Source organism: Mycteria americana, chromosome 2, assembly GCF_035582795.1.
Source record: "Mycteria americana isolate JAX WOST 10 ecotype Jacksonville Zoo and Gardens chromosome 2, USCA_MyAme_1.0, whole genome shotgun sequence".
Classification (NCBI taxonomy): Eukaryota; Metazoa; Chordata; class Aves; order Ciconiiformes; family Ciconiidae; genus Mycteria; species Mycteria americana.
In genome coordinates, this window is record NC_134366.1 from 151178530 (window position 1) to 151202588 (window position 24059).

At 37.4% G+C, this 24059-nt stretch overlaps 1 protein-coding gene across 10 annotated transcripts in view; it reads left to right on the plus strand.

Annotated features, from left to right (window-relative positions):
• VPS13B (vacuolar protein sorting 13 homolog B) overlaps window positions 1-24059 on the plus strand; it is a 491276-nt gene that overhangs the window by 84046 nt on the left and 383171 nt on the right. For all 10 annotated transcript variants that reach the window (XM_075495027.1, XM_075495031.1, XM_075495030.1 and 7 more), the window contains 4 exons: window positions 3048-3239; window positions 4101-4270; window positions 8187-8381; window positions 10014-10138. In XM_075495027.1, coding sequence (XP_075351142.1) covers window positions 3048-3239; window positions 4101-4270; window positions 8187-8381; window positions 10014-10138 — 682 coding nt within the window. The remainder of the gene's footprint in view (window positions 1-3047; window positions 3240-4100; window positions 4271-8186; window positions 8382-10013; window positions 10139-24059) is intronic.

A 24059-nucleotide genomic window follows, 5' to 3' on the forward strand; every position in this document is an offset into this window, starting at 1 on the left:
ATTGTGTAGTCTATCAGTTACCTAATCCCTGATTTACATGACCTACAGACCTAATGGGGTGTACTTTTGAAGTTATGTTTTGTTTATAACGTGTACCTATCTATTTTGGTGGCAAGTTTATTATGCAGCAACCTCATTTTAAGATTTTTTTTTTTTTTTTTTTTTTTTTTGGTCAGTTAGAATTAGACATACGGTTTACAGAGAGCTGAATACTCGGTGATCAGAAATTATTTACCTTTACACATCTGCGAAGTTTCAGAAGTAACCTGTGATCACCTACTTCTGTAGAACCAATAGGTTTTGTATCACATTCTCTTTGCACTTTTTTAGAATTAAATGGAACTATTCCAGAAAGTGGTTTGTATAAATGCTGTCACTTCAGTATATTATTCGTATGCATACAATATGTACAAATGAGTCTGTTTTTTTTTCTTTTTGAAAAGGTAGGCTGTTATTACCTCTAAAGGCTTTTGGCCTTGATATTTTTTTATGTGAGTTTATGGGTTTTTACACTTCTTAATACTGTTCATCTGAACTGGATACTGTGTAGAATTGGACAGACAAAAATGTGCATTAACTGCATATTAAATAAAGCATACCCTGACAGCAGGCTGTATGCTAGCTTTTTTAAAAAAAAAGTCTTTTTCAGGATTTATTAAAAATGTTGTAACTTCAGTTCCATCTGAAGATTTGAATAGATTTTATAAGGTAGTATCTTTCTGTCCCTGTCCGTCCATGTCGTGTCGTTGTCGGCGGCGGCCCCCCCCCCTTCTTGTTTGTTTCAGAAATGGTAAACAAAACACCAAGGGAAGCAGAGGCTATAAATGGTCTTACCATCAACTTCTGTTGGGCTTTTAGGGACAAGGTTAATTCTTCTGCTGAGATTATAGGCCCGTAAAGGCCTGCAGAGCATTTGGCCAGCTCTGTGTCAAATTTGGCATAGTCTTGGTTTATTTGGGGACATTTTCCTCACCAGTGCTTAGAAACAAGAACGTTTTAGAGAGTATGATTTAAACATAAGGGAAAAAAGCCCTATCCTTCCTTCCTTTTCCCCGAAGCTCGCTTCCCCTGTTAAAAAGACTGTTTTGAATGAGTATAGTAAAGGAGGGAGGGAAAAGGGAATGTTCCCCTGGAGGGTGAAAGACAACTAGGTTCCTCTCAGGCAACCAGAAATAAAACATACTCTCTTCCAGTTGATTTAAAAGTAAGATAGGCCTTGAAGTTGTGAAGTACACCATGCCAGGCTGCTTAACCACAAAGCCTCAGCTACTCAGAAGTTGACAGATCCTACATCTCTGTGACAAAGTGGGTAGGTCAACTGTCTGCAGCAGCTGCAGCTCCCACTGCCCAGTCTGATGAGCTGACCTTGTCTTGCCATTTATGTTGATATGGACAGATTGTGTCAGTGAGGAAGACGGTTTAACAAGAATTTGGAATTGTCAGGTTTTCCTATAGTTTTGGGTGATAGTTCTCTACAGGTGCATTTAGTTTGTTACTGTAACAGAAAGGCAGGAGGCTATTAGATTTATGCAAGGAAATAGGTTGATTTGCATCTGGGCAGATGGGTGAAAGGAGGAAGGGATGGGATCTATCTTGCATTGAGTAGGTGTACAAGATCCGCATTGGATAAGAGCTTGGAAATCACTTCAAAAATACTGCTGTTGAGAAGGATCATCATGGAAGAAGTCAGTCCACCGCTTACACACACTTTGGTTTCTGTGGCATGACTTGATCATGAGTGCAAGGAGAACATATCAAATGGACAGCTCTGCAATTGCAGATGTGTTAAATTGCAGAAACCCGGTGAAATTGATGGCAATGGCTGTGCATTTCCTGGCTTTCCTATTTGTCACAGCTTTAGCAAGGTGGATTATGGAGTACTATGCTATCTAAGGAGTATGGACTATCCAGATTCACTAAATGAATTAAACTGTCATCCTACAATTTTATCTCAGAACTCTTTGATTTTTATAGGTTAGTTGGTCTCAGAAACCATTTGATCGTGATGCTTATTTTGTCAGACTGTTCATTTGTGTAATGGTTAGCAAGCTGTTTAATATTTAGTGCTTGTGTCAAAGCAATGAAGATACTGTCAAAGTGATTATTTAGTAGAAAAAAAAAAGAGTGAAATTCTGCAAACTAAATATTTTAAAGGGGTGAGGGTATTTTTTTACAAGTCATATGTAGCAGGAAAACTTAAGCTTCTGAAATTTGCATAATTTAACTGAAGAATTTCCATGAAGTATGTTTAGAGAAATGTAGTCATACTGTTTGATAGCTGATGAGTAGCCTGTATACAGTGAATGCGTGATTTTAGTCTACCTCATTACCTTACATCTATATCAGAAAAATGGTAACTATACTTTAATTGGTACACTAGTTGCTATTCTGAGCACAAAAGTTATAGATCTTTTGGCTGCAGAGACTAAACCCCCCTTTTATTTCTGAGGCAGTCCTTCTAAAAATGGTCTGAAACATAATGATTAAAGACGTTTTCATTCTTGCTGCCTATGCTTTACCTCATCAGTGAATGGAAGGAAAGGTCAGTCCAGTTCATGACAATACAAGTGAGTGTGATTCTCATCGCTGTTCTAGCCCACGTACCAGCAGCTAGTATTTCAAGGGCCTGTATCTGTAGTTTCATCGCAGCACACCTTTTCCTTGATTGTTTGGGATGGATATCTTTGTGCTAAACTGTAGGAAGTTTTGAACAGCACAGCTGTCATTGGCACCTGGGGTTAAGTTGCCACAGAAGTTTGGAGATTGTTTGGACACTTTCAGAGAGTCCCAAGCTTGAGAGAGGATACGAAGTTAATGGAAAGGTTCCTACGTTGTGCTGTGCTTGGAGGCAAGGCAGAATCTTACCGTTTGCTCTGCATTAAACAGAACAACATTTGTTTAAACATGCTAAACCAGTGACAGTATATTTATGTGTTCAATTTGCTTTGTTATATTTCCTGTATATTTATAAGTCTGTGATCACAGGAAAATTTATTATGTTCAATTGTTTGGTGTAATTTGTTGTTATTTTATAAAATTTCTTGTAGTTTCTGGGAATCAGCAAGACCTTTCTTCAGTAAAGAGTGAAGATTTTGGAAATGTTCAGGAGATGTCTACAAAAAGCCTCATTGTGGGCCCACTCAATCTTCGATTGGATAGCAGTGCAGTACACCGGATAATGAAAATGATAGTTTGTGCTCTGGAACATGAATATGAGCCATACAGCAGAACTAAGCCAGGTTTGCTCCTATTGCATATATGCATAAATAAAGAAATAAAATTTAGAAAGCATTAAAAATTACATTAACCCTCTGTTAATCATTATTATTTACACCAATTAAAATTAGTTGATGTCATCTGGAATTGAATAGCGAACCGCTATGCGAAGTAGGCCCAGAGGAAGAGCCCAGCACATACACATAATAGCAGGTTGATGTTCAGGACGTGTTTCACCAGCGGTTTCTCCTCCAGGGAAGCCACGGGAAGCGGCTTGGGTATGCAATAGGATACATACAGAATTAAACCACAACAAATTCAGTGTTCTTGAAGGTGCAACTTCCAAATGGTTAAACTCCAAATCTGTCAGGGGATTTTATGAGTCCAAAGAGCAAAATTTAAACCAAAGATAAAAGAATTGCAATATCCCCATCAGTGCTGGATATACCTCTGAGATAATTTCAGACACTTTGGTGGCTGTTCGTTTCAATCACAAGCCTCTTGTTGAGTAAGGAGGGTTTATTTTATTGACAACTCTAGCTTAATTTTGGAGACTTAGAGAAGAAAGTATCCCTGTTGGTATGTATTTATTAGTTTGAAATAATAGTTATACAGGATAAAAATGCATGGAAACAACCTATGGTAAACTGTTAAGATGAGTTTCTGAGAAAGAGATATACAGATTTCAAAATAAGGAAAATGCAGTTATGATTGCATTTAGCCTTAGGTAGAACCAGTGTGGAATAAAATTATGAACTGGGGGGTGGGGTGGGGTGGAGAAATGCTTTACATTTTTTGCTAGTCCGTAACCATTTCTGAAACAGCAACCGTAGGAGATATTTTATATATTTATTCAAAACATATGTAATCTTGATTTATTGCAGATATTATGGATGGAAATAGAACTATGCCAAGCTCAGAAGAAGTAGCATTATTGGAGGAATACATTCCCACTCGACTTACAACGTTCACTGTTCTTAAGTGTACCATTATAATCCCTGTGGCAGAATTCAATTTACTAGACCACCTGATGCCCATAATCATGGGTGAGAAGGTATGTATGCATAGATATTTATTCAGTTCTTTATATCAGCATGTGGTATTTCATGTAAGTTTTCTCGCTGGGCTGTTATTTCATGTGCTGGATGTATTACTGAGTTCCAAAGGAGTTTGGTGCCCATGAGCCTTCCCTTCAAACACCTAAGATGAGTGGTATGTGCAGTGACTAGCTAGACTTGTAAACCAAAGGTGTCATGTACTGATAGGAAAAAAGAATTAGGAAGAAAAAAGATTTTAAATCATCAAACAGATTAAAAAGAAGTAGCTCCAACCTGAAGTTTTTTATGGAAACCTTTTGATCAGAAGCGTACCTGTTGTCATTTTGCCGTGCAGGTCTTTCCAAACTTGGTCAAGTCTGAAATCTTTGAATGCATAGGCTCAGTAGAGACTTCACAGATGTTAACAGCTAGCTCTGTGTGTACTTGTTCCAGCCAGGACACCAGCAGGGCTTTGGCTTTTACTGAGCATTTAACTGCTGAGTGACTAGCTCAGAGAGCCAGAAATGAAATTTCCTAACAGCCTTAATTTGTTTTGTCTTCTGGATATATGTAGTATAACTCCAGCTAAAGAATCCTGTACTGGTTTTATTCCTACAGAACTCCTTCCTCAGTGCATAAAGCTGAGGTACTGCAGGGATGAATCAGTGTTTTGTAGTGAAGACTTGCAGTATGTTTACCTCTTGCGGCGGGAGGCTGGAGGGTATTTTATGGGTAAGGGAAGGGACGGGAAGAAGAGGGAAAAAAAATCAGTTCTTGATTAAGTTCAGTTTCTAGGAATTTTCATCTGATATTAAACACTTCCAATGTGTTTTTCACAAGTGGACGCTAAATACATGTTGCTTGTACTTGAGGACGAGCTTTTTTTAGTGGGATGTATTTTGTACAGGTTCTCAGTAGATTTATACAAGGAAATAGGTTGATTTGCGTCTGAGCAGATGGGTGAAAAGAGGAAGGGATGGGGTCTATCTTGCATTGAGTAGGTGTACAAGATCCACATTGGATAAGAGCTGGTGGTTCCAATGTGGTTCCAATTAAAGCAGTGGGAGTTAGGCTTTTATTTGTGAAGTACTTTGCTATGCTAAATATTCAAAAATTGGCATTCAAACACACTTCCAGAATTAATGAATTAATGAACTGTATCAGTTTCTTGTCAGTGATAATTTCTTGTCTAAAATGGAGATAAGTTGTATTTTCTGAAGGCATTGTGCAGGTAACCTCACTAGTATTTGTGAAGCATTTATATGTAAGAAAGGTGAAAAATATTTGAAAAAGTTTATTACTTCTCCCCCCAAGATGGATTTGAGTAGTATTACATGATGGAAGGCACAATGACATGAAATTATCTGGATAACATAATAGATACCTGCTGACCAGGGGAGCATTGTCTAGCTTGTGCTGTATTTTCTTATAGAATGCGCTTATTTACAGCATGTTTATGTGGTTTAAGATTGTACATGTATGCAGAGTACAGAAAGTCTTAATTTATGGCATTTCTTATAGTGTGCTTGTATAACCATTTTCATTGGTGAAGTGAAATACACACAATAACATACACAATACTTCACTTGGATCACTAGACTCTAGACTGCAACAAACACAAAATTTCAAGTATGTGTCATTTATTCGGTGAGTGTGCTTAAGGACTGTGTATCTTTTTCTTAAAAGTTAGGCTGCTTGTCTTTTCAGTTAAGCTGGCTGAAGTGAGTGAACTGGTGACAAATCTGTTATCTCTTGATGTATGAGGATACATTCAGAAGCTTCTAATATTAGAAAATGGGACATTACCAGGTGCTAATGGGAAGCATTATTTCCGTTCAGCCCGGAATAGCCCAATGGGTTGTGATGCTTTTCACCTTATGGGCATGGACAGATGGTATTATAATAATACAAGAACCACCCCATATTTATTGTAGGTGAGGGGCAAACAAGTTGCATTCAAGTGAGCTTTTTTTTTATTGGAGTTTCAATTTATGTTTCCTGAGTGAAGCCAAGCCTATTTAAAATAATAATAATAATTTTGACTTTTAGAATGAAAGTCATACATACATCAGCTTACTGTCCTATTTTGATACAAGTTTAATAAAACTTTTAGATTCATAGAGTAATTTGGATTGGAAGGGATCTCTGGAGATGATCTCCGAGTCCAACATCCTGCTCAAAGCAAGCCCAAGTAGAGCAGGTTGCTCCAGAGGTTGTCCAGTCAAATGCTGAATTAGCTCCAAGGATAGGATTCCATAAAAAGCTTTCCCATAGACCTGCTTGGAATTGCCTGTGTTTCAGCTTGTGTCCGTTGCCACTTGTCCGCTCAAGGTACACCTTTGACAAGAGTCTGGCTCCCTCTTCTCTGTACCCTCCCAGTAGGTAGCTGTAGAGAGCAGTAAGATCTATCTTTGGCCTTCTCCAGGCTGAATGACTCCAGTCGTCTCAGTTTCTCTCTCTCTCACACACGTGCTCCAACCCCCTAACCACTTCGGTAGCCCTCCAACAAACTTATTCTGGTATGTCCATGTCTGTCTTGTACTGGATACAGTACTTCATTTTAATGGATACTATGAAAAATGTAGTTGCATGTGTAAAATTGCGATATTTGTTCTTTTGGAATGGCATATTTTTTTGCTGAGATGTATGGCATGACTGTGAATACATAATAATATATGCCAGTGTAAAGATTAGATCAGCATGAGCTTAGTATGGTGATAGTGCTTTGGAGTGATAAATATGTAAGCAAATATTTTATAGAACAAAATGTTTTGACTTTGCATATTCTTGTAGTGGGTTGACCTTGGCCAGCTGCCAGATGCTCACCCAGCCACTCTCTCACTTCCCCTCCTCAACAGGACAGGAGAGAGAGAATAGGATGGGTCAAGATAAATGGGGGGAGATCACTTACCAATTACCAGTGTGAGCAAAACAGACTTGACTTGGGGAAAATTAATTTAATTTATTGCCAATTAAAATATATTTGGATAGTGAGAAACAAAGACTCAAAGAATCAAAGAATACAAGTAATCAAAATAACACCTTACCCCCATCCCCCCTTTTTCCCAGGCTCAACTTTACTCCTTCATTCCCTGACTCTTCTACCTCCCACCCAGCAACACAGGGGGATGGGGAATATGAGGGGTGGTGGTCAGTCCATAACAGTTCATCTCTGCCACTCCCTCTTCCTCACACTTTTCCCCTGCTTCAGTGTGAGTCCTTATCACAGTCCTTGAGGAAAAATCTGCTCCAGTGTGGGCTCCCTACAAGGCTGCGGTGTCCTTCAGGGCATATCCACCTGCTCCAGTGTGGGGTCCTCCACGGGCTGCAGTGTGGATATCTGCTCTGCAGTGTGGATATCTGCTCTGCAGTGTGGTCTCCTCCACGGGCTGCAGGGAAACATCTGCTCTGGTGCCTGGAGCACCACCTCCTCCCCCTCCTTCTTCTCTGACCTTGCCTTTCGTATTGCTGTTTCTCATTTTTTTTCCCCTCAGTCCTCTCAGCCTGTGTGGTGTTTTTGCCCTTTCTTAAATATATTTCCACAGAGGTGCCACCAACTTGGCCAATGGGTTCAGCTGTGTCCTGCAGTGGGGCTGTTGCAACACTGGCTGGAACCGGCTGTGTCTGGCATGGGGCAGCCCCTGGCCTCCCCTTGCAGAGGCCACCCCTGCAGCCCCCTGCTGCCAGCACCTGGGCACCAACACCCAAGACAATTACAGATAAAAAGTTTATACATAAATTTTGAACTTTGAAGAAATTATTTTGAAAAGATTTGAGGATTCGTATTATAAAGACCATAAGGCCATGGTATCTGTAAACAGTTTATTACATGTAGATTTGCTTGTGTGTGTGTGGAAGTAAGACTATGTAAATATGGTAGATAATACATCTGTAGTGTAATAATTGCATGATTTTTTTCCTCCCCTCCCCTAGAACTTAAGTGGACTATTAAATGCTGCAAGCTTCCAGCCCCTGCGGCCTTTACCTTCCGTCCGAATTTTGGTGGATAAGGTTAACCTGGAGCACTCGGTGCCTATGTATGCTGAGCAACTGGTGCACATGGTCAGCAGCCTCGGCCAGGCGTCCGACAACCTGCTTCATTACTGTTACTCTCACTGCTATCTGAAGGTAAAGAAGGCTTGAGATCTGTTTCTTATTGCAGTGTGCTGAGAAAAAGTTAATAAGAGTATAGATAATCCTAAGTGTTAGCAGGTTTCCTGGGAGAAAGTTTTCAGCTTATCTAAAAAGATGTAAACACATTTCACAGAGAATCATCATTTGGGATTGCTGCTTCTGACCTGAGCCAAATGTTTTGTAATATGAACAGAGAACTTCACATGAGGAAACTACACAGACTGAAGCCCCAAGGTCTTTGTGGCAAGATTGAGTTAAATTCATTTGGAAAGAAACCTTTCCCCTCTTCTAGGATAATGCTCATAGAATATGTAGATTGCAGTGAATTACACTTAGAAACTTGATAGGATGTTATGAGGAAAACCCATCACTTCTAGTAGTATTGATAGAGCAAAACCATGATAGTGAAGGTATGTAATCAAAAACTGTTGCCAAACAATTTCTTTTTTTTTTTTTTTTAATTATAAGAGGAAAAACTTCTGAAAGTTCTCAGTTAAAGATCTATTATGTGAAAGGAGTTCTTATTGTGAGGTTGGGGGAAGTCTAAGAAGCTACTGAAAAATTGCTTTTAGGTTATTCACTTTCCATCTGCTGAGATTTTAGTAGAATGAAAAAGTGAAATCTCAAGAGAAGTTTTAAAACAGGCCTTCCAGCCTTTTAGGATGTGCTCAGACAGTTTGAAACCTTTTGGGTGCTACTAAAATGTAAATATTTCCTACTAGTACTGTTAATTTTTACTAAATTTTTCACTTATCCATTCAATTCCATCCTGACATCTTAATAGAGATTAAAACAATGAAATTCTTACTATCTGCATAAAACTCTGTCCCAGAATTGCATGGCCAGCTTTCAGTTTTCTGGGTGACATCTTTACCTTCTGTCACATTTAAAGTGATTGGGATGACAATATTGCAAGTCTTCTGTATGTTTTTGGGTTTGAGGTTTTTTTTTCTATTCAAAACAGTTTTTAGCAGCTGTTTGATAGTTTGCAAAATGTGGACTTCAGTTTTGAGTTTTATAGGGTTTATTTGCTAGCTTTAATATAGGCCAAAGTGTTCTGTTCTTATGTGAATGGTGGTACAGCATGTTAAAAAATCAACTCTGTAAACATTTGTTTTCATATTGAACAGGGAAAAATCATAAAGAATAATAGTTGTGATGAACCTTTGTTTAGATGCTCTTATTAAGAAAAAAAGCTTTGAAGGGAGGCTTTGCATTTCCTTAAATACCACTTTTTTAGGCCAATGTTATTAAATTACAAAAAGTGATTTTATTTGTTTTATATGAAAGGCAGTGTCCAGTCTGCAAATTTAAAGGTTGTAGAATAATGTATTTTAGTTGATAAATTATAATTCAGCTTTTTTTAAAATCCAGCAGAGTGTAGCTAACACTTATTTTTTGAGCAAAGAAAATATTTTTATACGTATTCCTATTGGGACGTTATTTTACGTAGATTTTTCTAGTTATGTTTGTGTTTGGGGGAAAAGCAATTATCTAAAAATAATACATGATTTATTTCATGTTTATTGAGTATATTTTAAAACGTGTATATTATGTTGTAAAAGTAACTTGAAAGTGATCTAATCATGTGATAATGTACCCTTTGACCAACTTAATTTGTTTCAGATATTTGGTTTTCAAGCAGCACTGACTTCTTTGGACAGTAAAGGATTGTACTGCTTCCCTGTTCCGGTTATCCCCTCATTCAGTACCGCTGTTTATGGCAAGCTGATCAAGTTTCCCAAATATTGGTGAGCATTAAGCATGTGCAGTATATTTAAGTATTGTACTCAACTACTTTTGCGTTTCTAATGAATGGTTTAAAAATGCCAAGCTCCATATATATCCCGAAACTTCTCTGTCTCTTCTACCATATTCTACTATTAAGTCTGTTACCATTTGTCCTGGTTTTGGCTGGGATAGAGTTGATTTCCTTCCTAGTGGCTGGTGTAGTGCTGTGTTTTGGGTTTTAGTATGAGAATAATATTGATAACACGCCAATGTTTTGGCTGTTGCTAAGCGGTATTTACACTGGTCAAGGACTTTTTTTTCAGCTCCCCATGCTCTGCCAGGTGCCCAAGAAGCTGGGAGGGGGCACAGCCAGGATTGTTGATCCAAACCGACCAAAGAGCTATTCCATACCATATGATGTCATGCTCAGTATATAAAGCTGGGGAAGCAGAAGGAAGGGGGGGACTTTTGGAGTGATGGTGTTTGTCTTCCCAAGTAACCATTCTGCGTGATGGAGCCCTGCTTTCCTGGAGATGGCTGAACACCTGCCTGCCCATGGGAAGTAGTGAATGAATTCCTTGCTTCGCTTTGCTTGCGCACGCGGCTTTTGCGTTCCCCATTAAACTGTCTTTATCTCAACCCACGAGTGTTCTCACTTTTACTCTTCCGATTCTCTTCCCCATCCCACCGCGGGGGGAGTGAGCGAGCGGCTGCGTGGTGCTTAGTTCCGTCTGGGGCTAAACCACGACACCATTGATAAATTTCTTTGTAAGGGTAGCTGTTAAACATTTTAGACCCTTGTTTGGTTGAGAGAACGGGCTACGCAAGCCCTGTAGTAAATGGCTTTCTTCTAGAGCTTGTATAATTCTGTGAACCAGTTTCTATTCTTCCTTGAGTGGATACAAAAGCTGAAGTTATATACTGATGGTAAACTTGATGTGTTTAACTGAACAGGTCAGCTCTTTCTGTTTTAAACTCAACCAATAAATAGCAACAAATGCGGGGGGAGGGGAACCAAAACACCCCAACCCCACAAAAAGGTAGTCTCTGCTAGACTTTTATTTCTGTTACTCATTACAGTTGGAAGTGTTTTAACATTGTGATCGGGTATTAAGCTGTTTGTAGTAGTTCAGATTTTAAATGCAAACACTTTTGTTCTGAAAACAATCTGTGCTTTATTATAAAATGAGCTATATAAATTTTTTTTTTTTTTGCTTTAGTGCCATGGAAATTCAGTCTTTAAATTTAGCTCTACAGGTTAAATCTTGTGATCATAAATGTCACTGTATAATAGTTTTTATTAATAAATAGTATTTATAAAAACTATTTTCAAGAAAATGCATTTTGGCAGTACTTTGGACAGGACATTAGTTTTCTTTATCCTTCATTTTAAGCAGTAGCTGTCTGTAATACTACTTTATGACTAAATCCATACAAAGAATCTTACATAAAATGACAAGATAACAGGAAAACTGGTTAATGTATTAAATACTTTGGCTTCAAACATTTTGTGTTGTATAGCTAATTTGTAACAGTCATTTGTTTGTGAAAGTTTAATGAATTATTAAAAAAAAAGACTACGTCTATGATTGTTCATAGTGCTACACAGAGACTACACTGGTTTTTCCTCTCACAGAGACTACACTGGTTTTTCCTCTCACAGAGACTACACTGGTTTTTATCTCGTAAGCTGTGACACCATGTTAAATATAAGAGTGTTTTAGCATAATCAGCACACCACCAGGTGGTAGTAGCCTAATTGACTTTCTCATATTTTCCATCAGTAGTTTACAAAAGTAGTAACCACTTCAAATGAATTGCTGTTCTGTTGCAGCATTTTGCTAAAAAGTAATAAATGTTACCAGAATATCCCATAATCGGCACTAATCAGAGTAATTCAGTACTCTGGTAGGATTGACAGCCTTTCCTGACATGACCTGACATTTAACACTAAGTTCTGGTTACTGATCCTTGTTAGTAAACTGTGGAAATAAATTAGTGTTTAATGGTAAACTTAGATTTATTTAGTACATTATAAAAGCCATGATTAGTTGTGCAAAACAAAAAAATTATTTTAGAGACGAAAAATGGTTGAAAAAATGCGTCATCTGACAAGTTCATGGTATTCAAGTGCTAGTGCTTTCTCATGAGTGCACTTGCGCTCTCTTTTGTGTATGCGTGTGCTCACTGCACTCTCTCTTGCTCGCTCATGCTTGGTTTCTTATGCTTTTCCACATGCGCTGTTGCACGCTTGCCATCATGCTCTGTCTCGTGTGCACGGTCTTGCGCTCACATTCTCTCTCTCTCATGCAGTCTCTGCTTCTCTCTCATGCTTTCTACCTTCCTTACTTTTTCTCTCTCTGTTAAAAATACATTGTATCGTGATGCGTGCCCAGCTGGAAAATGGAGTATGGTAGGCTAATAACATAGAAAAATAAAAACAAGCAGTAGTTTTGGGGAGTGGAGGCAGGGGAACGGTCCTGTGTTAAAATAGCAAATAATCTATCAGTATTTATTAGTAGATCTTGTAAGATCAACACTTATTGTGGTCTAGTGTATTTGAAAATAATTTTAATATCTTTCTCATTTTGTGACATGGTATCTTTCTAAAACTTATTTATTTATTAACAGTATGCAATAATTATATAAAATTAACTTATTCCAAAAATTTATCTAAACTAAGCAACACCAATTTGCGGGTAATAAAGTAGAAAAACAAATGAGTACAGCAGCAGCCTGGTTAAATGAAGTGTAGTTTGAAGTGAATAAAACTCCAGATGAAACGCATCAAATAGCACTTGAACTAAATCGAAATCAGCATGAGGACTGAGAGCTTCATTGAAGTCATGCAGTGAGTGAGAATTAGTCTGGTAGGATAACCTGGTAATGTCATTAAATGTAAATTCAGTCCTCCCCCCCCCAAATTATACCACCTGCTTTATTTGGATTTTTAGATTTCACATTCCAGAGTTTCTTAAAGTACACACATCTGATGCTACATGTGTTCTTCTATTTCTTCGTAGAAAATATGTACCACAGACCATACCTTTTAAAAACAAAGACATTTTATGAACTGTTATGGAATCCCTCAGGTAGTATGTTTTGAGTTAGCAGTGAAAATCTCAACTTTATTTCTGACATAAATCAGTCGAATAGCTTTCTTTTCTAGTTTCACTGTAATAATCTCAAAATGTATATGGTGTATTAAATACTGCAGTAATATTTATTTTTTAGAACTAGTTGATAAACATTGGTAGCATGTTTTAAGAGATAAAATTTCAGCAATATCAGCCCAGTAAATTCCAGTAAATAACCATAAATGTTACAAAAGTGCTGTTTTGTTTTACCTGCTAGATTGATGTCTGCTTTAATTTCACTTAATACATTTTCTTCTTATAAAAGAAATGTGCCCAAGCTCACTAGTTAACTAAGTCTTTGACATCTTTTAAATTGTATAGCTAATCTCTTTTTATATTAAAGTAAAAACATCTGGTCTTTTGTTTTTGTCAAGCATAACAAGATGCAAAATACAATGTTAATGTCAATATTTTACAACTACCTTATGTAGTGTTGCATGCCACATTGTAAAGCAGCTTTCAAAGCTTTCAGGAGGATGTCTAAAAACAACTGAGAATTAGCAGAATACGGTCAAAAGCCTAGAATGAATGACAAGAATGTTTATTGTCAAATGGAAATCTTGAGAGGAATTAGCTGATTCCTTTTTCTTTTTTTCTTTTGGCTACTATGTCTGTGGTAACAGATGAGGTAGTTAAGTGTAAGACACTTTAGTGTTATAACCCTCCATCGCTTATACAATATCACTTTATTGTACTTCTGAAGAATATTAAAGTAACATTAAAGAATATAGATTCTGAATAGCCTTCCTTTATTTTTCTGATGTCTGGATTGATAGTGAAGTGTGTCATCTGTATGTTTTGAGCTAGATATTGGTCCAGTTATGTGTGTTGTTTTATTGCTTTTCTTCTTTTCCTGACCTGTCTTCTCTCAATTCCCTTCTGTGACAAGTGTTCCAGACTCTCATTTTCCTTTATCAGGTCTGTGGGAAGGTTCTCACTTACTGTCTCCACCTGTGACAGCTTTTGGACTCTAAACACTGGTGGAATGAGGTTATAAATGGGGATGACATGATCTATCCCTGCATCCTTTCTATTCAGCTTCTTGGTCCAGTAGTCTATTTTCAAGAGGTCTATTTCCTTGATAATGAGTCTCTTCTTTCTCATTTTGAGACCAGAGAGATAGCTGCTGGTTTGCTGTCTGCAAGGAAGCACCAGTACAGACTTGACTAATAGGTGGTCATGTTACGTTTGAGTGTGTGAATGAACCATTTATGAACAAGTTGAGGACCTGCTGGGTAAATTAGTATCTAGGATTTCATGGCCTGCACTTTAATTATTAGAGAGTACAGAGAGTTAATTGATTGTTCCAGAATTGTTACTCTATCAGAACAAACATCTGGAATAGAAACTTGCAAGTAGATCTAGATAATTACTGGTAAACAAAAAAAATCTTTGAGAGACTAAATGGATATAATTTTTGCAAAGATTCTTTCTTTTCAACAGTTTTCTGCAGATACTGTTTTAGGAAATAAATTTCAGCTTAAACATAGGCAGTGTGCTATCTTAGTCAAGCAGTTTCTGATGAGGAAGAATTCTTGACAACCATCAGAATCGATTTGTGTTGGCATTGTGTCTCTTCAGTGTTTTTAGTGAAGAGCTATCCATTATTGACAAAAAGCTGACAAGAGTTTAAAATTTGCTCTGCTGTTGAAGGGAGTCACATGTATCATATGCGGGGCACCTCAGCTGCCCAGAGATATGTCATCACTTGTTTCACTTGCGAAAGCTGTGGATTACAGTCCTGACATAGTTATTTTATTAATATGTGCCTTCACAGTACTGAAACATCATTACAGAAATCTAGATACAGAGACCCTCACATGGAATATATATGTGCACTTTCTCTAGGCTTTGGTTTTCTTATGTTTTTAGGAACATTTCTATAATATAGCTGTTCTTAATATTTCAACACAGATTTAACTGTAAAGGTAAATATTTACTTTGTTTCTAGAATCGGTTACATTTACATTAGATTGGCACCTTAGGTCGTAACCTCCTTTTGGCTAACTATTTAACAAGGATATTGAGAAACATGCCAGCAATCTGAACATCAGCATTTTGTGTTTTCTTACCTGACTTCCTAGCTTTTATTTTGACTTTGTCACTGTGTAGTTGCCAAATGGTTGCTTTGTGCACATAATTGAGTTTAACTTTTTTAATTTATAACTTAATATTAACATTACAAAAACTGAGGAGTCTAAAGACCTTGTGTTATTACTGTTTAGATTTCTGCTCAAACCTTTGTTACTGTAAAGGTGTTTGTATTTTTATACAGCTTTACTTCCATTTTCTTCCATCATGTATCCCTTACAAGGCAAACATCCCTCTCTTAATCAAAGCCATGTAGCGATATGCCATACAACTGTATTATTATTGACAGAATTCATCGTTAGACTCCTTACACAATCCAGTCAGGTCATTATAAGCTCCTGTATGAGTCATGAAGTGCACCTGCTCATGTCTGCTTTATGAATCAACTTGCAAATCCTGTGTCCATTTAATGGTATCACAATGAATTGACCAGGGTGAGAGCAATTCATGTTGATCCACAAGCAGTGTGATAGACAAAGATCTGGCTTCTTGCACAGTAAGAAGTTCTTTAGCAAGGAAATTAGCTCCTGCTCACATGGCCTTTACTGACAAGGTACTACTGTGATGACAGTAGGAGATTTTAGGATTTGCTGCTCACTGAAGAGAGGATTAAAAGTGTATAATGGGGGATCAGGTAAACTATCTGTCTTTGTCACTTTTTTGATTGAAACATCTTCCCAGGGCATGTCCAGTGGAGTAATGCTGCTTAGAACTAGAAATCACAGTAGATTTGTGAGCATGAGAGTCATGAGACGTAGCCGTCGTGCAGTTCAGTGCAGTTGTGCTAGTAAGAGGCAAGCGGACCCTGCTGGCAGGAAACACAAAGCCAGATATCCACAGTCTGTGAACATTAGATCATAAATCTAGGAAGTTTTCCAATAAATTGACACTTGGGTCTTGATTTTGGCAGCCTGTTTTATTGACTAGTCACAGTAAATCAAGACTAATGTCAATTTAGATTGGATGTGGATTGTGTTTCACATGGGCAGTTGAGGGGCATGCTTCGTTCCTGGGTCAGAAGCAGAAACAGGTTGAAAACACATGAAACTCATTTCGTAGCATTCAGTTGTGACTATTAGTTATGTCAGTAATTGGATATAACCGCCAGATGAAAATTCAGGGTATCCTTCGAAACAGAAAAGATCTGAGATTGCATGCCTGAACAGATGCCATCAGTGTATGGGACAGGAGAGAGTTTCAGCCACAATGGCATCATGTGAGTTAGAGCTAGCACATGTAATAACCTGTTTGAACTATTGAGATATGCCAGTGATATGGGCAGTGCAAAACCAGACAGAAACAGTTATTCTCTTGGGTTCTGCAGAGGTGGTTGTGTAGAATTGCCTCAGATGTGAACAATCAGTCTAGGGAGTATGCTGGATTGCTTCAGCATTGTGTACTTCTCAGCCATCACCTAGAAAATGCGTCAAAGAACATAATACTAAATCAGATTTTTAAAAAATCTATTGGTAGCTGTTTTTGGTATGGCTTTCTGAGAAATGAATGTGACACTTTCAGGAGTTTGGTTTACTGTGCATCTTTGTGTTTGTTTGAGGAGTAGGTATGTCAATATATCATAGCAAATTGTGAACGGTAATATAGGGTGATTTAACACTTAGTTTTAACAGGAGAATGATTTTTCCGTGATAACATGGTTTAACATATCTTTCATTATAAAAGTTAAAGTAGGCCATGCTTGTGTATATGGATGAAGATGCTGAAGGAACTTGTGTGGAACATTTTCTAATCCGCAGTGATATTAACGTATCGAGTTTCAACATGAACATTTTGGGGCACTTTTCAACTGCACTCTTCTGGAAGGAGCTGTTGTTGGTTACCAAGAACAACTCTCTGTCCAGGAGGGGTTTTGCATTCTGAATACATGACTTGCAGCTTGATTAGTGTGTCTACAAATTAACTTCAGTTGGAAACCTCTAGTTTAATTTTTTTTTTAAATCAAGTCCAGATCTAATGTTACTACTTCTCAGCAGATGTGGCAGGCAGCATTCAGCAAATCTGTTAAAAGTGCACTTTTAATCAATGTAAATTGGAAGCAGTTGTGTTTTTTAGTATTGTCCATGAGGAGGAAATTCAGCAGAGTTGACAGTAAAGGGTGGTCATCTGTAGTATTTCCAGGGTAGTTATTTAGACTAATTAATTGTCAAGGCTCTTCAGTGAAAGTAAATTAAGCCTATTAACTAATATCTGTCCAAGGAAAGTGATTGCACATGGTGAATACTTTATCCTGTTTGTTGTAACTGTTGCCATCAGTATTTGCTGGTATTTGTACTAGAAACAAGCAAATGGTATTTATTTCAAAATGTGTAGGATTTTCAGGGTTAAAGCTGCATTTTGCGTTACTGGAGACTGGTGAAAGGTATGAAAAACTTACTGTCTTAAAGCTGAAGTGCAGTTATACAGCATAAATACTAAACAAAATTTCAATCCCGAATATATATTCCTTTTGTATTGGATGTATTTGGAAATTCTGTTTCTCTTACTTAGTGTTACCACTATCTGTAGAAAATATCTGGTTAGGATTTTCAGTGATATTGTCAGTTTATGAGGCTTTACCCATGTAAACTCTGGCCAGAAAGATCCACTAGTGGCAATCCTTCACACACAGTGTTTTTTTTAAGAAAATGCCATGGGAGTTGATAGGACTGAAAGCAGTGTTTTAAAAATTTGTATTTGTTAAATACAATAACTTGAAGAAAAAATTAGATTTTTTTTTTTTTTAATGTTAGGACTTTTAGTATAGTTCCCTACAGAATTATGTTTCTGAAATTGTATTATTCACCTTGTATACTAAATAATTCTCCTTCATCAAAGCAGTATGTTTAAAGACTTCTTGAATAAACTATATGCTTATTGAATAAGCTATATAGAATTGCTTATCTTTTTATGGTTACCTTCATTATGCTTATGGAGGATTGTTATGTTGCTGGACAAGCTGTAGCATATTCTTTGACTCTGCAGAGCTTCAATCTTGAGTGGTGGGCTTCATTTCCATCTGGAGTGAGGTACCAGAAACTCTATAGTCTTAAATTATGCACCTCTTTTTACAAGCATGTTAATATGACACTCAGTTGAATTTGATAATGATGATAAATGGTGACTAAAACCATTTTATTTAAAAAAAAAAAAAAAAAAAAAGCTCTATTTATCTTCACTCTGAGCAACAGATAAACCAAATATAAAGGCTTATGTGCATGTTCACCTGTTCAGCTGTCCGTAATACCTTAGCAGCTTTACCGCATCTGTGTTCATCTCTAGGTAGGAGAAGCATACTGTCCTGTGTCCAATATCATTTGTTTGCTGTATTCTCCTCATGCTTGTTCCCTCTGGGACCCAGATGTGCTTTTTCTTTTCTATGGGAATAGTCCTTCTCGTAGATAAGGATCTGTCTTTGGTTCTAGGCTAAGTGTTTGTGTGTTGTTTGTGTACAAGGAAACTTCCTCACCATTTTTTCTCAAGTACTTTTATCCTAGTTGTTTATGGCTTTGTATTCTTTTTTTATTATTTCTTTAGCAATGCCTTTTAAAATAAGTAACCTGTCAGCTGTACATACTGAGGAATGGGTACTGTATTGAACACATGCTAATGTTTGGACCTCCATTGGGCCTGGATGTTCGGTAGGCATTGTCTGATTTTTCATTAGGTTTTAATCTTCTAAAAAACATCTGCTCCCAGTTTCTGAACTAGATTTTTTTTTTTTTAGTATGACATGTTTTGGATGAGAACGTTAGAGGGCAATTTGAACAAAAAAGTAAGAACAAGAGAACAGCTGAAGTCAGGCTCATGTGATATGAGGCCCTTAAACAGTAAAATATGAGAAGAAAATATGTTTATCAGAACAGATTTGGAAATCAGTTATACCTGCTGCGGGTGCTTCTGATATTGATGGAAGAAATGGAAAGGGTTATGTTGGTTAAGACACTAGTACAAGAATTGTGGATTCATTTCTCAATTTATCAGAGTTTTTATACATTATAACATGTATGTTTTTTAAACAAAAGCCTACAGGATTTTAAAGTATAGTTTTAATTCGTTTTCTTTGCTGATGTTTAACTAGTGTTTCCTTTGAGTTTAATGACCGATTCCAAAATGAACAATCGAATAGAAGGAAATATATTTGGTAAGCATGATTACAGTATTCCTTTGATAGTCAATAAATGTGCATATATGTGCAGAATGGCAGAATTAAGAATCTGGTTTTTGTGTGTTTAATTTTTAAAAGAAGGGAAAATGGAAATGGAATTGTTATAATGCTGTCTGTCACTGACTTCATCTCTTGCTCTGAATGTATGTGTATTTGTTATACTCTTTTATTTTGCATACATCTTGGATGTGGCTGTGTACATATATTACAGCCAGAAAATGTTTTTCTGAAGTTGTGTTTTACTGACAGCATCTTTTCTTTAGTATGTGTGTATGTGATAATTTTGATGGTCTTGAAGACTCACTAGGGCTTGTAGAGTTTTTGAGTAATGAAATAGACATAATGAGACTCTCACAGTGAATAGACTAAAACCGAACACAAAAAGCCATATCCGTAGAATCTGCTTCGAAGTTTGTATTATTTTTGAGGAAAGAATGGTGTGAAGTCAATGCTGGAGTCAGTGCTTAAGATGGTAAATTTAGATTTAACAATAATTATAGTCTTTGAAGTAAAAAGTATTATGCATTTACTGAGATTTAATGTTTTGCTTTAAATAGCATCTGATATCCTCTAAAATTCTTTTGAGGTTGCTAATTAATGAGGCCACAATATAATCATTTTAACAGCCTTTATACTCTTTCTGCTGTTATGCAGTGTATACATGTGAATCATTAGCACACCTTGTCCATTCATGTCCTTGCTGTTGGTGATACCCTTGATCCATCCTTTGCTATATTAAAGGCTTTTCTGGTAATGGGAAAACCAAAACACCCTTCCCCCCCTTCCAGCAACTTCCTTTTGATGCTGTAACTTCTGTCTTAAAGTATACTAGAATTGGTTTTTGGGATACTTTCAGGCAAGGAAGAGTAGAGTTAGGTGCTTTTATTTACCTTTCTGGATTTAATGGAATTCAGTAGTTGCCTGTGAATACAGAAATATAGCTTAGTTTCTTTAGTCTTGTGTACTTTCTGTTTGTGGCATCTCCATTCAGTGCAGTATTTTAGTTCAAATATTTATTTTGTTTTAGCTAATGCAGACATGTACCTTCTTACCCCTCTGACCTTTATGGGGTAGCTATAAAAAATTTGCCAGAATTTCAAACAACCTTTTTTCTCTCACTGTAAATGCATCTTTTTCCACCAATAGATTTTATCTGTTTGTGAAGCAAAATAAGCAGTATGCAAAAGTATTTAGTAGAAGAAATTAACAGAAAACCCCGAATCCTAACCTAATTACCTTTTTGGACAAAGTTTCTTATTTAGACCAGTTGTTAGTGTTTACTTGAAGTTGAGGTTGTGATCAGCTCTCGAATCTTTAGCAGGGAATTTGAAACTGTGTTAGTTCCCAAGAAGATCTTTGAACTTTTCAGAAAGGAAACAAAATGGGAGTTTTGTGCTTTTCAGCGAGTTGTGGTCCATCTTCTAACAACTTTGCAGCTGTTAATAATCTTCAAGAAAAAGAATATTAGGCAAATTTATCTACACTGGGTTACTCTTTTGTGTTTCACACAATTTTCGTGGGAGTACTTAGAGGTGAGTTAAGACTATGTATTCAAAAATGGTATACACGAGAAATTTGCCAGGGGAGGGCAGGAGAGGGTGTGTGCGTGTGCGTTAGTGTGTGTATCAGTTAGATGTGAGTATTTTCTTTCTATTCCCATTGTCAGCATTTATTCCACAACTATCTTCCTCTTAATGCTCTAAATATAAGTTTATTTTGCCTGATCCCTACTTTCAATTTCCAAGCACTTTTCAAAGAAGATTCAGTTGTGCAGCTTGGTCTCTTCACATGTGCTTTGAGTTTCTCCTATTCTTATGTTGTTCTTCCCATCTTTCAAGCATTTTATTGGAGATACTCTAAAGATGCTTCTTTTCCTTTGCGTTCTCTTATTTGTTCCTTTTTTTCTTGGCGTCTGTTCTCCATCCTTGTGCCTTAATCCCAAATCTATTAATCACACTGTATTGGTTTTTTGCTTTCTCTTTCCTCTTACCATTTGAAACCTGTGAGAGGAAGATAATTCTGCGGGCCTTTTTGTGCCCCTTTCCTTCTTAAATGTCACTGTTGTCTTCTGTCACTTCCTGTCTTGCTGTTTCTACAAGGGTTGGGAGAATGCTCTACAAGTTACTTAGCTTTTTGTGAGACAGCAAAGTCTATGGATCTGTCCTGGTGACTGTTCCTGCTCGAAGCAGTTCCTCTTCCTTGCTCCCTGGAAAGAGGAGCCATCTTCTATCTCAGTTAACTTGCACAAGCTACTGTTCCTAGCTTGCAAGACTTGCTAATATCCTTACTTCAGGAGATGTTTTCAGATGAGAAGAAAACAAAGCCTCTGTTCACCATATCTGCATTCTTGAGAGTTCTTTACATCTGTGTTTGGAGAGGGGTCAGACTTCTGGGACAGCAACTTTTCTTCTGCATAAAATACAGCTCTACACTCAAGTTTTTCCTTCTACAGGATAAGGTCATGTCTGGTCAGCTGTGCTGGCTCTGGCAAACGGAAGGGTCCTCACCATAGATAGTGCCCGTGAGCTGGGCTGTTTTCTTGTAAACAATGTATATGTAACTTCGAACATGTTTGATAATGTCCAAAGTAGTGTAAGAAATACCAAAGAGGAAAGTCACATTGCAAATTTGGGGTTAGAAAAGAGTATGAAATTTGAAATCATTAATGGAATGGAATAGACTAAGAAATGAAATATCTGCGCATTTTGAAATAAATTTATTAGAACTAATTTGTATTTAAGTTGCCAAGTTGGAAATTTGGAAATAAGGAAATTCCTTATTTTTGGAAATTCAAAAAATATTTTTGGAAATTCCTTATAATTTTTGGAAATAAAGAAATTTCCTTATTTCCAAATTTTTGGAAATAAGGAAAAAACCTGGAAATAAGGAAAGTAATTTGACAGTAACTTAAAGACAAAATGAGTGCAATTTTAAAGGATCATATTGGGTAGAAATCTATATTAAAAAATCCCTATTTGTGCTCCTAGTAATTCAACAAAATTCTATCCTACAAAATCATATCCTATAGCCTACAAAAATATCGTAAATGACTGTATTATTAGCTGCTGAATTGACTGTGTGAATTTCCCTCGGACTGAAGGGATGGTTTCTGAGAGCTGCTGCTCTTACTTCGGACAGCATGAAAGGATGATGGGAAGCAGTTGCTGTTTTCAGGGCTGCCACAGTCATGACTCTTGCTCCCCTGATAACACCAGGTTAAGCATGGATCTCCTTGCCAATTGACAGCAGCTTTTGTGTCCCGTTCCTGTTTTGTGGCATCATGTTCAGCAGATGACTGTATTTGTCCGTGCAGTGTTGTTCACTGAGCACCAGCCTGCTTCTCAGCCCTCCTGGCTCCCTGTTTTACCTGCTAATGGCAACCAAATGGCTCTGTGTGGCAGATTTAGAGGATTGATTTAATGACTGTTGCTGTTGCTTCTGGGAGTGCATGAAGGGGGAAAGAGGAGAGGAAAAGGGAGAGGGAGGGGGAGAGGTTGCTTCTCTGGACAGTAAAGCAGGCTGATCTGTGGGAAGGCAGTTCCCCAAACCCTGTTCCACCCCTCTGGCTACTGAGATTGGATTACACTGTGGTATCCAAAGCAATGATACTAGATGTACAAAAACTACAAAAAACCTGTAACACTTGCTTTGTTTTAATAAGCACAGATCTTTGCTGTTTGGAGGTTTATGGACACTAGCAACTTTTACCTGGTTACCTCAGGTGGTTTTGGTGGTCTTGGTCATCTGCAGTTGTTTAGTTAAAGCATCTCCAAGTTCCAGCTGATTTCCCCTCTTCCCCCTCACCCTGTCAGGGAAACTATCATTTACCAGGAGGTAAATTATAATGATTGCATTTATTTTGGCATTGCTGCTTTTCCAAGTAGGAGCTCGTTCTCCTGAAAAGATACATGCCACAACTCAAATAGATGTAAAAGTGCTCTGCCTCTGGTATGAGCCCCTCTGTACTACCTTCATCAGGCCAGTGGTTCCCTATAGAAAGCCCTTGCTTCTTTCCGGGCTTCCTTCTAGGTGGTTTTTGGTGTGTGGTGGGGGGTGTGTCTGTGTGTGATTTTTTTAATATGTTTTGATCTTTGGTCACTGTAATGAGTACCAATTTTTCTCATGGTGCTTATATTTGGATCTTGCTGGACATTATGCAGCTAAATGTCATATCCCTTCCCTTGTCCCTACTAATATCCACAATCAATGACAAGATTCCTAGATTCACGTGAAAAAGTTACAGACCTTCTCGCAGAAGTAAAGAAAGAATAGATGTTTAAAGTGTAAGTAAGAAAAAAATGTCCTGAATTGGCATCAATTGCATTCCATGAGGAGAGTTTCTTATCCCTTGTTTTCTGATTTCCCCCACACACCTTGTGGAGTTCTGAAGATGCAGTTCTTCAGAGATACAACTTTATGCACCAGATTCAGTTGGTTGATGATGTGTGTAAAGCTAACCATATAAAAGACATAAAGAAGACTGAGGGCTCCTACTGTAATCTCCTCAGAGCAGAGAACTTGGAATGTTATTCTTTTATAGATTGCTCATAT